Below are 15,419 nucleotides of genomic sequence, written 5' to 3'. Positions count from 1 at the left end.
GCAGTTCATAACAATCACGCTTTCCTCCTCATGCCTCCATTGTTACTTGTGCAGAGGATGCCTCACTGAATGACTAGCTAGCTAATATGGGACTACTCCTTCATAGAGCTACCAAGGATTGGGTTATCCTGGTAAGCCTCGCAGCTGCTGCACATGACCTGCCTTCCTCTTGCTGCTTCTGTCCTGGCTCTCTTGCAGTCTCTCCTGCCCTGTTTACAAATGGGCAGAGACATCAGGGGAGTGTTCAAAGGGAGCTCCGACACACACACACAGCCTGGCAGCAGTCCTGTTTTTCAATGGCAGGCTTTTCAAATGGAGGGGGGCAACTCACCTTGAGTCCTTTAGAATCACTAAAGGGTGACTTGGAGTCTCAGAAAGTGCCCCCGTTATGACTCTTTTTCAAGTCGAGTCGTAGAGGAGTGGTGACTCTAGACATGACTCAAGTCAAGTCATGCTGGTTTTCCTATCCCTGATTATTAATCATATTTCTCTAAAATTGTTTTTCTTATAGACAGTATCACCATCAGAGGATATAATGTCTGAATTGAGATCTATTTTTAAATTTCCAGTGTTAGCATGTTTTAATCCGATTATATTTTTAAAGTATCATTACTAAATAGTATTCACCCCAAGCTCTAACACTGAGGCTGTCCAGAAATGTCAAACAATACCACTAAATTTTTTATTTACTGCCAAGAGTGTATTTGGCAATGTCTCTGCTATGTGCTTTTGGAAAATCACGAAAAAAGGCCATAGAAAATAAAAGGAAGGAAGCTTCAGGAGATCGGGAAACAATTACCCATCTGTAGCAATTATGATGCATAGTTGACCTTTACAGTAACATTTTGGCATCAGTGCATTGGTGGGGAAGAAAGCATAGGATTGAGCTGTTCAGCCGCAATCCTATTCTCTTGCATTCTACAGATGCAGCCACACTGCTGGAACATGCTCTGCATACTATGGTGGGGGTGATGGAGACAAGGCTGCCTGGGAGGAGTAAGTAAAAATATTTTTAACTTACCTCACCGTAGGCCTCCTGGTCGCCAATGGGCAGGGTGACCAGATGTCATAACCACAATAGAAGACAAGGCACCACAAGAAGTAGGACATCCAAGAAAAATGTAGGACATGACCAAATACTAAAAACACACATATATTGATTTCATATTACTTATAGCTTTAAATTTAATAGTATTACAGGTAGATATAATTTATTAAATACAAAAAGGCTATATGCTGCCTGCAGGGGCCTGCTCACAGGGAAAAGGAGGTCATTTAAGTTCTTTTCCAGGATACAAGGCTAAAAAAAAGAGGACATGTACTGGAAAAATAGGTCATCTGATTACCCTGCCAATGGGTACCTGCAGACCTACACCAGCTATTTTCTCAGTGAAGGTCCCAGGAGAGGCAAGAAACTTGTCAAGCTGGGGAAACAGGAAATGGAGTGCTAGTGCTGCCAAGACCCACTCCCTCCCATACTTGAAAGGGGGAAAAGACCCCCTTCCTGTCTTGTTCCCTGCCCTGCCTCTCCCACTTTTGCCCACAAACTGCCCCGCCACCACTTTACGTGCTCCAGTGTGACATCTGGGAGACACTGGAGCGTGTCCAGGGCCTGCGTCCATTTGTGCTCATGGTCCTGTGGCAGACAGCAGTGGTGTGCCTTTTCCCTTGTCACAAGGGAACTTACGGAGGCAAATCATATCTGCCACCGTAAGCTCTCGATAAGATTGAGCTGCCCATCATGACTAACTTCTTAGTCAAAACAACAAAGGGAATTGCAGCACCTTAATTAAACATTCATTTGTTTTAACAGAAGTTTTTATGGGCAATAGGCCATTGCATTTGATGAACTGGACTGCAGTCCATGAAAATTTATGCTGAAATTAAATATGTGGGTTTTGCTATAAGACCGTTTGTTGCTTGTGCTGCAACAAACTCTGAAAAGTGCTGTACCACTAAAAATTTAGAATACAATTCTGTTTTGTTCTGAAAGGAATGCTAAACATCCATTGAATACTTTTCACAATACTTCAAGTTCCATCTAAATGTTCCTATCATGGAAGCTTTAGTACAGTATACCCAATACCCAAAGGAAATTCTACCAAACTGTACACATCAGGAACTAGATAATTTTTTTAAGAAGACTATTACCATGCAATCCTATGAATAGTAAGTAAGCTCCACTGAGTTGAAGGAGATTTACTCCCAGGTATGTGTATAGTATTTCAGCCATAGTCAATGTTTTGGGCAACTAGATCAATTATCATGATTATCACCAAAACCTTCCTGTTACCTGTTGCCCCCTTCTTCTTCTCAACTTGCCCAAGATTGGATCTCGGTAGTCCCAAATTTCAGTGCGTAAATGAGAAACGAAAAGAACTGGCACTGAGCCATGTAATGAAAACACAGTATGCATTATTTTTATTGCTATGAACAAAGCCGTCTTATTGTTTAATAGAGTCTCCTGGGAAGCACCCTGCCAGCATAGTTCTAATTTTTGTGAAACCACAAACAAGAGGTTTTCTAAGCCCATTTCATGGAAAACAGAAGAGAGACATACTTAGCTGTGAAACTTAAAAGAGCCCTTTGTTGGGGGAGCTGAAGTCTTTTTAAGTATTGGCATTTTCATTATTTGTAATGAACTCTTATTTTTCTACACTTTTTCCATCTCTATTTCACTCTCTCGCATTCCACTTTTCTTTTGGGATTTTTAATTTGGCTGGCAGACAAGAACGGGACTCAGCAGGTACCTCTACATGTCACAAATACCTCTTGCTCTGGTAATCCTATACTGATACAAAGATTTGCCTATCTTCTCGGCAATGCTGTCATAGTTAAGGACAGCTTTATCATGATGACCTACCCTCCCTGTTTTTATGGGTTTACAGAATTTGAACAGAAAATAAACAATTGCTTTTGACCTAGCCCTTGTATGGCTGATTCTAGCCTGAAGCAGTTTTCTTTTTTTAAAAGAAAAAGAAGTGTGTTTCCATTATAAACAGAAAATAACTGGCACAGCTGAGTTGAAGAAATATATAAAATGAGTTTCCTGTGCTATGTGCTCTAAGAATGATTCACAGTAGCGGAAAAAATAAAAATGTGTACAGGCATTCATAATTTTTTTGTTCTATTTAGTGTTAGAAAACATTGGCTGGAGCACTGGCATTTAAATTACCTACAGGAAGGCATATTCCCTCCCACTTTTCTCCACTAATTGTTCCAGATTTTTCCACAGCTGTGTTCCAATTATGTTGCTTTGCAACAGACTAAAACAACTTCATTCTATTTTCTAAGTTATACACGTTCTTCATACATTCGTAAACATTCAAAAATACCCCCAACACAAACATATGGGGCTCCATAAAAGAAGAAGGACACATTGTGTTCACGGAAATCAAATTTCTACCATACTTTTGACAAATTATCATGATACGCTGAAACTTGGATATACCCAAGGGGAATATCTATGATAACAGTGGGATGTGATCTGCCTCAGGAACGCCTACCAAAATTTAAAAAAGGAGAAAGAGCGACTGATATTTTTGGTCTTGCCAACCTAAACGCTACTAGCTGGCTAACAGGTTTAAATCTAAGGGAGACAAACATGTACAATTACACATTTCCTTTGAATTTTTTCACCCTTTCCAGCAGAAGCCAGGGATAAGAGGAGGCAGGGAAATGCATAATGTGTTGATGTTAACAAGTCAATTAAATTGGATTACATCCTGCAAAAAATAATGGATATTGATAACTTTACCAATTATGGAAAGTGACCAAGCTGCCTTTTTGTTGTCAGTCGTAAATGTTTCTGTAATTCAGAAGACCATGTTGGTACCTAGGAACTTTCTTTTGCTTGGCACAACATTAAAACAAATCTAAGTGCTGTGCATCTGGTGACAAGTTCTGTTGAAGTCCTCTTCCTCTTGGTGCCCATCCTGTCCCCCACTGGCACCTAGGTAGTAACCTTAGCAGGCATTAAAGGGCAGCAACAGCTCTCTTCCTTCAGCACCACCAGAGAGGTGGAATCATACTAGAATTCCTAGATGCATCAGCCTTCTTATGGTCCCCTGATATGGGGGAGTGGTGCATAGGAAATCTAAAATGGCAATGCCTTTCTCTGCAAACAAACACCTTTTGGCATGTATGTGTATATGTGCTAATCACCCATGATTTGTAAAGGTTATAAGGAGTCACATATGAACCCAAGACTCAGGTACAGGAGTGTAGCAGGTAATTTCAACAACTGTTTCAGGCCAGAAACAATATTCTCTGACAAATGTTTGCATTTGTTTTTCAATAACTTATCCTAATGAGTATTACAGTTCAATCCTATCCATTTTCCCCCCTAACAGCACCAAAATGGAAATTGCTGAATCCTATGGTGGGGGAAGGCAGTTGTGGAGGTCTCTTCTGGGTACAGGAACAATCATTCCTTTACCCAAGGGAAAGTCTCTGTGGCGCAAAGGGCGGCCTACTTGGATTTGCATTAAATAGCTGGCACAGGTCTATGTAGACCCATGCCACGGGATCAGGTTGGAAAAGGGGATTGGGATATCCAGTGATGCCGGTGCTACCAATCCTTCCCCCCGGCCCAATCTGCCAATTCCCATACCCCTTCCCACTCTTCCCCCATCCCTGTCTTGTTCCACTCTTTCCTCACCCCTCCCACCTCTCTCGCTGATATATCTGCTCCAGCACACGGTGGGGAAAGTGCTGCAGCACGTGGGCAGGCACAACCTTTCTACCAGTGCTCCCAGCAACAAGCTGAGCGCTGCACTGTTAGAGTGCCTTTTGTGATTGGCGCTGACTGCTTTATGGCAGTCAGCGCCAGTGTAGGAGAAGTGCCTACATGCAGCCACTGATCTATGACTGGATGCTTCAGTAATATGAGGAGTTATAGGTAAACGTGCGTCTGTTCAGGAAAATCTCCAGACCCTGAACAATATAGTTTTCATAGGCATGGTTAAAATAAAGGCTCAAAAATGCTAGCTTTCTGACAACAAATTTATTTAAATGGAGTTGGGAGAATTAGTAATAAAGAAAGAAATTCACCTATGATTACATAACAATAAACATGAAAATTGAAAATGTCACGGACTGAATAATTTTACTGCCTAATGGAAACTGCTGTGAATGAGGTATTTTCTGGGTGGAGAGGTAAAGTTTTCTTGGGACAGTGTGATCTTCGCCTTCAGGAGAAGGGGTTTCTGTGGGGCCACATGGCAGAGTATTTAGCTCAAGGTCACACCACTTGTGGGTCAAAACAATATATCATTATTTTGTGCATTTCCACAAACAGCTATACGATGAATTTTCTGTCTTTCCAATACACCACGTGTTTTTCCAATTCTTTTTAATACCAGTTTGATTCTGCAACATTTTTCCTAATTATTAGGGCAGCAGCAGGGTTTAACTGCATTCATATGGAACCTGTAGCAGGAGTGGGGAAAAAAGCAGCTGGGAAAAATTTGGAGTAGCTGCAAGAGGGAAAACGTTTAAGCAACTCTGCTTCTCATTTCCAAATCTCCTTATCGTGCCTTCATTACACACACACACACACACACACACACACACACACACACACGTTTGTGTGTAATGTGTAGTTTCCCTTATTTCCATGAGTAATACCTGTAGCAGTTTTATATTCAGGTTCCTGATTTAAGATCTTTACACAGCTCTCAAAAGAAACTTTGTCCATGCAGGAAAAGCATGTAAACTACATGTATATCATGACATGTAAAACAGCACACTTGCCTAATAGACTCCATGCCTGTTCAGTATGCCCATACTGCGAAACTGCCATAACTTTCCAAAACATCCAGCTGACACTTATTCAGCCACTGCACATGATCTTACGTGGATGTAATTTTCCCTACATAGAAGTATCTTCTGGAAATCAGAAAATGTCAAGTTGTCTTAAGTTGCTGCCTTAAGTACCAGCTCCTGTTAAATGTTGAAGACTACAAAATGTTGCTCAAGTTCTATCAACACAAACAGTGTGAGAGAGCCATTGGTTGTGAAAGGTTTCTTTTGTGAGCACAACTCTCCTTCGGTTCATGGCAGCAGTAAATATGAACTCATCTCAATGTCATTTTTTTCATTTAATTTACAAAAATGACAGACATTAAAAAATAATTTAAGCATTACATAAAAGTAGCCTTGGGTTTCCTCTTGATAATAATATTTAAATAAGGTGAATTTGGCTGCATGGCTTATTGTGTTTTTATGGGAAATTGGATGAAGTGATATATGAGCCATGCAGCTGTTGTTCTATGGCAATGGAAAATAATCTGTAACATTAAGATCAAAGGAAAGCAACACATCTGCTTACAGTATGCCAGCAGTATCTTTATAATGAAAGAATTGTTGGATCTGAGATAAAATTAAAAAGGAAGATTCTTTATATGAAGGTCATAAAAGATAAACATTGTTGCTGAAAAGAAGAAAAAGTCAAATTAAAACAAGACAGCAATAGTCTCTACAAAATTAGAAAGAGAAAATGGCTGTAATTCCAGTCCACAAGCTGGATTTACAATATTTATAAGTGTGAGTATCTGTGAGACTTAAATCTAAATCCTGGAAATGTTTATTCAGACATAATTTCTATGGCCAAGATTAATATTAACATCATTATTGTTATTACTAAGAAGATTTATACACTGCTTTTCAACAGAATGTACAGGCCTCCCAATGCCTTAAAGGCATTAAAAACATCACTTCTGCTTTTTCCACAAAACCAGAAGTTGTGATTTTTTTATTCTTTGCCTCAGAGCTCAGTCTGAGCTTGGTAGACTGACATCCTCAGCTCTGCTGAGCTCAGCAGAGGGGGTGAGCTCAGGGGTGCGCGCGCTGAGGGGGCCCCAAACCCAATCCACGGATTCACATCCACGGATACTGGACCTGCAGATATGGGGGCCCCCTGTAGTACACAAAGTGGTTTACATACCAAATAAATCAATAAATAATTCCCTGTCCCTAAAGGGTCCCCCCAAAGGCACTGGAAAATTGGTAGCATTGGGCCCTAAATCATGTACCTAGTCCACTTTTAAAGTGATTATAATTTATAATTGTAATTTATAAACATGCGTCCTTGGAATAAAAATACAACACTGCTTTCTGCACTTCTAACTTTGGAAAACACCAAAATCTGCAAAAAAGAAAAAAAAAAGAAAAATTAAAACTGTTTTCACCCACCCCTAATAATAGTTTCACATGGTAGTACTTCAGGTCCAAACCTGACCAGTCCATAGGTGGTTCTGACTGATCCACCTGTGAGCATGCCCTTGCAATGGGTCTGGAAATTTATGTACAAACAATCTAGTTTTAAATTTACAATGAGCCTGGAAATTCATGTACAAAAAAATCTAGTTTTAAACAATCTAATTTTAAATATTATAAATCTGAAGAAATACTCACCTCCACATGCTGGCATGTCTGAATTAATTTAGCCAAAAGTGTTTCCAGTTCAGTATTTCTCTTGATGAGGTTGGTGAGATTATTTTCCAAATTTTGCTGTTAAGAAAAGAACATTCAGATGAATGATTCAGTATTAAGCACAATTTATAACTGTAATCAAATGTGTACAGTATATAAAAACTTGAATGTTACAGACATGAAAATAGAGCTTTAGTGGTCAATATGCAAATATGTAGAACAAGACATGAAAAGCAAGTAGACTACAGACAGGAGTAATTTTTCCACTGACTTTACCCCATTTTTGCCTGGCCCACAGGTATACACGTTTGGTCCCTGTTGCATATACGCAACGTTGGACAGAAATGGCTTAAATGGCTCAAGTACACAGTTGGCCTGCATCTTATGAGAGGGAAGTTCCAAAGGCAGTGTGTAAAGCTAAAATCATGCACGCTCAAACTTATCTTGAGAACCCCCTACATATGAAAAATATGCATAGTCTTACAAGAGACAGGTAGGAACTGAGACCGACTGAGGGAACTGCAGCTTAATCTTCTGATCTCAGGCTCACTCACTAGGCATGTGTTTAGTAAGTGGAACAGTGGGTGAAATTGCTGGCACTATTTCAACTGTTGTTTTTCTCTGTTTTTTGTTTGTTTGCAGAGTGCATGTAGCTCAATTTGTGCAAGTAAAGTACGTGTAGGATGCAGGCCAACTGTATATGCAAGCATGCAGAATCAATGGATACGAGTAAACACATGAACCAGGATCATGCCCACAGTTCTCCTTCCCAACTTCCATGTGTTCATCTGAATAGGGCCAATGCATTTAAAAGGCGTAGGCTCTTTCCATGCAATCAGGAAACCTAAAATAGGCAGGTCCTGTACTTTGAGCAGAGGGCACGATCTTGACTTCTCCCTCCCCCCATCCATTCACTGATTGCATAGCTATATGAATTGAAACAATTATATATTTGAGTCATTTGAAACTGACAGATTTTTAGCTATATACTAGAAAAGGACCGGAAAGACAGCACAAATTATCAATTTACGTGATGCATAAAACCATCAAGTGCTCCAGGTTAATTTTCACATAGAAAGTTCATGCATCTTTGTGTGGGGAGATAAAGAGAGACACTGTTCTTCACTTCAATAAAAAAAAATGCCTGTGAGGTCAAAACGTTTGAGGAAGTTTTATTTTTGAACTGTAGTGGAAAATCTGCTAAAAATGAGATGAGCTTATTGTACTTTTTTTGCCAGCTAATTTGGGCTTTTCTCTGGGAAAGCAATCAACTGTCTATAGCAAGCCTCTTCTCTCTCTAATCCTAATAAAAGGTCATTTTATCTGCAGAGGACTTGGGATGATATACATAGTACTAGCAAGTTATAATTAAAAAAGAATGAAAGAACTAAATCATGTTTAATTTGCACTTTTTAAAGATTCTTTGTTGATCATGCATGTAACCTATCATATTCAATTCAAATGTGTGTTACCTTACATCATTGTGAGGGATACCATATTTTATGATATATCTATTTGTAGATAACCACTTAGGCATACATCCTGTTACATCTCATAAAACAGTTTCCTTCACTTCCATATTTCAGTTCTCGCATTTCCCTAAGGCACATAAAGAACTGGTGTTACATGCAGAATAAAAGCAGTTATATGCTTTTACTCATTCTCCACAGTGGCTGTCTCCTCACAGTGAGATACTTGCCAAAGAGCTACTTTCTCTTTGCCATACTACATTGTACGCACTAGATCACTTTTAATTCTGACTTTTCTATTTGTTGTTAAACTAAGCTTACCACTACAGCAAGTTCTCACTTAAAGTTGTTACATTTTAAGTCATTTCATTATCAAATTGATGAGAAAAAAAATTGATTCCCAGCTGGGGCCATTATCTGTGAGGAGTTTGCACTTTCCCCCCATGTCTGTGTGGGTTTTTTCCAGCTTAGAAAGCTGACATTTACAGTCATGCCCTACTTAATGACAGGGATCAGGATCGCGATCCCCGTCATCAAGTGGGGCTTGACGCAATCCGTTCCCTCCGCAGGGAAGGGGATGCTCTGCTCCCCTCCCATATGGAGGGTCATCTGAGCTTCCCAGAGGCAGCGCGCATCTCACGTGCTGCCTCTGCGGGGCTCAGACTGAGGGAAATCATGTCTCTCACACGACTTCTGGTTTCATGGAGGAAACCAGAAATCGCGCACGAGACACGACTTCCCTCAGTCTGAGCCTTGCAGAGGCAGTGCGCGGATGTGTGCTGCCCCTGGGAGGCTTGGAAAACCCTCCAGAGGGGTGGGGAGTAGAGCTCCCCTTGTTTCGGAGAGTTGGGGTGTGCGCCCCTGATTACCATGTGACCACACATGGTTGTCCGTTATATGATCCTGGCGAAAGCCAGAAGGTCGTAAAGTGGTGCACACCTGTATTTCAATGTTTAATATTAGAAGTGTTTTGGGTCCTTATTTAGAGGTTTGGTTTTTGACCAAAAATATGCTGTAGGAACTTAACTCTTGTTTACGTATATCAATTAGCCTATGGTAAATTGGTTTTGTTATAAGTCACTTCATTGAATGTTGCCATTTTCAAGAACCTATCAACAATTTTAAGTACTTGCTGTATTGCAATACAAACATGTGACAAGGACTCCAGCTGCAAAATCTGGATGTTCAAAAGGGGTATTATTATCATTACATAAGAAACTAAGAAGAGCCCTGCAGGGTAAGGCCATCTGCTTCAGAATAGCCAATAAGCAGAAAATAAAGGAATACTCCTTTACCAGTGCACCCCCCCCATAAACAAGCAAGAGAGAGACCTGGGTTAAACTGGGCCACTTGATTGAAATAATAAGATAGTGAACCTGTAGCAGGGGAAAAAATCTAAAACCTCACCCCACCCCCAACAAGTGGGCTATTAATGGGGAAGAAGGTAAAGACCATATTCCACTACGGGTGCAATCCTAACCCCTTATGTCAGTGCTTTCTAGCACTGACAAAAGGGCAATGTAGCTCTCAGGTAAGGGAACAAACATTCCCTTACTTTGAGGAGGCCTCCATGAGTGACACCCAACTGCAGGATGCAGCACACGTCCCATTGGCACTGCTATGTCAGTGCTGGAGAGCACTGACATAAGGGGTTAGGATTGCGCCCTAAATCAATCTTGGATCAGACCACCCAGACTCAAAGCTGTGATCCATCAAGAAATGGAGTGAGCTTATCACGGTCAACTCCAAAGGGTCAATGCAGCTGGCCTGCACGAAAGCAAATGAGGTTACCTTTGCTAATCCAAGCCAGAGAGCTCGCCAGTCAGCCTCACAGAGCTGGTAAGCATCACCTGAGTGGTCCTGGGTCTCCTCCTGACCTTGCTTACTGAGCTGCCATTGCAGGGTGGAAGAATAAGAAAAATGACAGTGGCTTCTTAAGCTATCTTAGAACCTTTGACATTATTCTGTTGCAGGAGACATGGGCTTTGGACCATCTGTATATCCCTGGCTACAAGGCTTTTGTAGTACCTGCAACTAAATCCACCTCTAATGGTCGTCCTTTGGTGGGTTTAGCCAGCTTTGTACTGAAGCAGTTTAAGTCATGCCCTCTAGACATCATTCCAGGCTGTTGCAAGATACAAGCACTGAGGGTGTCTTTTGTAGACATTGACTTAATTTGCGTCAACACTTATATCCCTCCTTTGCTTAATAGTTTACAAAGGACCCAGCTCTGGAATGATCTATCATCATGTATGAATGACCTTAAGAGGGCCCACCCCCATGCTGAAATTCTTTTGCTGGGCGATTTAAATGCCAGGGTGGGAAATTCAGCAGATATCTTTCGCAGAGCCTGGGATGTGGTTGATGACAGCTCCCTCCCCCCCATTTGCGCATTAAGCAGGCGGTCCAAAGATGCATACTATAATGCTAATGGTATGGCCCTTGCTAAGTTTTCCATCAGCTCTAACATGATCTGGCTCAATGGTCTAAGAGAGTTCCCCAACGCTGATGAATTTACTTTTGTATCCTCTCGTGGTGCCAGCGTTGTGGATTACATTTTAGTTTCCACTAAAATGAAACATCATGTGAAAGATTTTGCCATTGGGGACCTAACCCTTAGTGACCATCTACCTTTAATCTTGGTCCTTGACCTCCATTCTGGGAGTGTTCCATCACAAGCTGAGATGGATACAAATCCAGAGGGTAGGTATAAAATTGTGGCTAACAGCGCCCTTTTCCCTAATTTCCATCGTCTAAGTACGGAACCAGCAAGCAGAGATTTTTTATCAGCCATTCTACAGGATCCGGATCCCCTTGTTCAAATCAAATCCTCTGAAGGTTTTATTGGTCACGTTTTTAAGGTTTTGAGTACGAAGCCTAAGTTGGTTGAATCCTGTGGTGCATTTGACAAAAAGGATTGGTTTGACAGTGAATGTAGGAATCTTAAGGTGTGTATTAGGGCTTCTTATTTAGATTTTAGAAAGTACAATGACTCCAAGTGTTTGGTTAAATACTCTATCCTTAAAAAACAACTAAGTGTTTTATTGACAGAGAAAAAGAAAAGGTTTGTTTTAACTCAGTGGAACAAGCTGCATCAAGCAATTCAACAAAAAAATAATAAACAATTTTGGGCAGTTGTAGCAGGTTCGTGTAGATCAGAAACATACGACCCTGCTATTATTCCATCATCTACATGGGTTCAACACTTCACAGACATTTTTTACGATAAGAGCAAATCCCCAGATGCCTACCCTGACTTCACCTCTGTGGATCTGCCTATCTGGCCTCCTGTGACCCCTGAGGAAATTAAAGAACTAATTATGCAATTGAAGCCAGGGAAGGCTGCAGGTCCAGATGAAATACCACCTGAGCTTTTAAAAGGCGATCCGGAATGGTGGGCCCAGTTACTTGCCCACGTCTTTACAGTGATTGACAGTTCTGGCCTATTGCCCAATGTCTGGCTTACAGCGACAGTTATTCCTATCCATAAAAAGGGTGACCCTACCACACCAGGAAATTTTCGGCCCGTTAGTTTGCTTTCTGTAATAGGTAAGATTTATGCTAAATATCTATGCAATAAACTTACTCTCTGGGTTACTTCGCAAGGCATCTTAGGCCCCGAGCAATCTGGCTTCTGTCGGGGCAAATCAACTTTGGACAATTGTTTGATCCTATCTCATTTGGCCCATAAGCAGGTTAGGATATGCAAGGCTCGCCTTTATGTAGCCTTCCTTGATCTGAAAGGTGCCTTCGATTCTGTGGATAGGGAGCTTCTTTGGTCCAAGTTGGAAAACATGGGGATTGATAAAAGATTGTTGCTGCTGATTAGGTCCCTCCATCTAAATACTTCATGCAGGGTTAGACGCTCCTGGAGTGGGAATCTCATTCCATCGCTACCAACAAAGGGGTCAAACAGGGCTGTGTCTTGGCCCCCATGCTTTTCAATCTGTTTCTAAACGACCTTGCCCCATCCCTGAAGGAAGTAGATAGCCATTGCCCAAAGCTTGGCGCAAGCCAAGTGCCGCTACTTCTGTATGCGGATGATGCAGTACTGATATCCCGTACTAGGATTGGCCTAAAACGTCTGCTGAATCGCACTGAAGAGTATCTTCTGTCCAACAAATTGCAAATCAACTATGCTAAATCTAAGATAATGATATTTGCCAATAGATGGAAGGCTTTTAAGTGGTCTTGTAATGACAATAAAATGGAGCAGGTTAAGCATTTCAAGTACCTGGGAATCAACTTCCATTACAGGCTCACTTGGGCTTTTCATCGTAAGGCAGTGCAGAACGCATCCAAACTGGCGTCCTCAGCTATTTCCCATTTCTTTTTTACCTGCGGCAATGGTTATGTTCCAGCTGCTCTGGAGGCATTTAAGGGAAAGATTCTTTCCCTGGTCCTTTATGGCTCTCCCGTCTGGTATAAGGCTATTACCCAACCATTAGAACGCATTCAAGCCTCCTTTCTGCGGAAGATTTTGGGTTTACCCAGGTGCGTTCCCTACTCGGTTCTGTGTCTTGAGGTGGGGTTAATTCGGCTAAAGACGACTGCTTGGCTTAGATTACTGAAATTTTGGTTTAGGACTTTATTTAACCCTACCTCCTCTGGTCTAATGCTCCAATTTTTGTCGGATTCAGTCCTGCCATTAGAGATCACTGATCTTCTAACCAAGCTCAAGTCAATAGGGCTGGACACTGCAGAGCTAGGCATGATTGGGTGTGATGCTGCTTACAGAATCGTCAAAGAAAGAATTCTTGACATCGAACAACAAGAGCTGTTTAGTGCCGCCAGAACCACATGCTCTCCACTCTATCTCCATGTTCCAATCAGTTTTGGGAAACTGGCCTCCTTCTTTTATCACCTGGAGTGCCCACAGGCTCGGAGAGCATTCACACTTGCAAGATGTAATGCTCTTCCATCAGCCGTGTTATCGGGCAGGTTCAGTGGTATTCCCTACTCAGAGAGGAAATGCAAGTGTGGTAGGGATTGTATTGAGACCATAACACATACCCTTTTCTACTGCCCACTTCATGACGTCTCACGCAAGAAATATCTAGGCCCTTTGCTAACTAGGATGCAGGGCTGGGAGGACTCAATCATGCTTCAGTCTCTCCTTTCCACATCTGACTCTGAGACCCTTGATAGGGTCGCTGCCTTTTTATCTGGGGTAATTGCCAGGCAGAGCTCTGGAACTCTGGGCAGTATGTGAGGAAAAGACTGATGTCTATGTTGTGGTGTCTTTGTATATTTTTGTTTTGTTTTGTTCTTTCTCTGTATTTTATGCCAATAAAGGTCTACTGAACTGAACTGAGCTGCCAGCTCCTGATTCCCACATGACATCAGTTGCCAAACAGCAAACTGAATGCAAGCATCAGAAATGTTGCCAAGCAACGTGCTCTGCCCCCGGCCCCAGGCACCCATATGATGCCTGGATTTTCATGCCTTTCCTCAGCATGCAGGAGGCAGCCAGGCAAGAGAGGCTGATGCACGAGGACACGTGCCACTTTAATTCCCACCACTGCTCCACTGCAACTGGGATTCATAGGCACATTGTGCTCTCTCAGGTTCAGAGGCACAGTCATTGTGACTTGGGCATTATTAAAAATGTGGAAATGCTCAGTGGTGGACATCCCCAGCCCTGTGCCCCAGGGCAAAGGCCTGCGATTCTGCCACCCCTGTGTGCAAATCCACTCCCCCCCCCCCACTCACCTGGAGCAAAACTCTAGGACACACCGGGGCAGCTTCCGGAGGCTTCCCCACACTCTTAAACTGTGCTGCCAGCAAACTGGAAGCACAGTTTCCGACTGCATCGGGAGCCTCAGAGAGGCTTCTGTGTGGTCCTAGAGCAGTGGTTCCCAACCTTTAGAAGCCAGCAGACCACTGAGACAAAAATTGGAATTGTCATGGACCACTTAACATAACCCATTAGAAATTGGTTATGTCAGAATGCCAGATGCAAGGGAGGGCACCAGGATGCAGGTCTCTTGCTGTCTTCTGTACTCCCTGGGGCATTTGGTTGGCCACTGTGAGATACAGGAAGCTGGACTAGATGGGTCTACGGCCTGATCAGCCTGAACTGTTCTTATGTTCACTTGTGGCTGTGGAGAGTCTGGTCTCCACCCTCTCAGGTGATCTGTCTCCCAAGTGCTCCCCCATGGGCAATCAGAGAGGATGGAGAATGGCCTGCCCATAGCCACAGCTGACACTTCAGTGGTTGTGGCTATGGGCAATCCATTCTCCACCCTCTTTGGTGGTCCATGGGACATTAATCACTTCCAGTGTCTTGCCGTGCAAAAAAGGTGATTTTTTTTTTTCCTGAGAGCTCATGGACCACTTCTCAGAGCCTTGCAGACCACCTGTGGTCCCTGGACCACAGGTTGGGAACCAATGTCCTAGAGGCACGTGAGACTCTGCACCCGGGGCATTTGCCCTTTTTAGTTTATGGCTGGTCTGCTACTGGAAATGCTGGAAAACTTGGTTCTGTCCTGCCCCCTATATCAATCTCCCCCCCCC

At 42.3% G+C, this 15,419-nt stretch overlaps 1 protein-coding gene across 2 annotated transcripts in view; it reads right to left on the bottom strand.

Moving 5' to 3' along the window:
* Positions 1-15,419, bottom strand: part of MID1 (midline 1) — a 262,002-nt gene that overhangs the window by 33,459 nt on the left and 213,124 nt on the right. For both annotated transcript variants that reach the window (XM_066619555.1, XM_066619554.1), the window contains exon 3: positions 7,417-7,512. In XM_066619555.1, coding sequence (XP_066475652.1) covers positions 7,417-7,512 — 96 coding nt within the window. The remainder of the gene's footprint in view (positions 1-7,416; positions 7,513-15,419) is intronic.

The sequence above is a fragment of the Tiliqua scincoides genome, chromosome 3 (assembly GCF_035046505.1).
Source record: "Tiliqua scincoides isolate rTilSci1 chromosome 3, rTilSci1.hap2, whole genome shotgun sequence".
Lineage (NCBI taxonomy): Eukaryota > Metazoa > Chordata > Lepidosauria > Squamata > Scincidae > Tiliqua > Tiliqua scincoides.
This window is presented reverse-complemented; position numbering and strand designations above follow the sequence as displayed.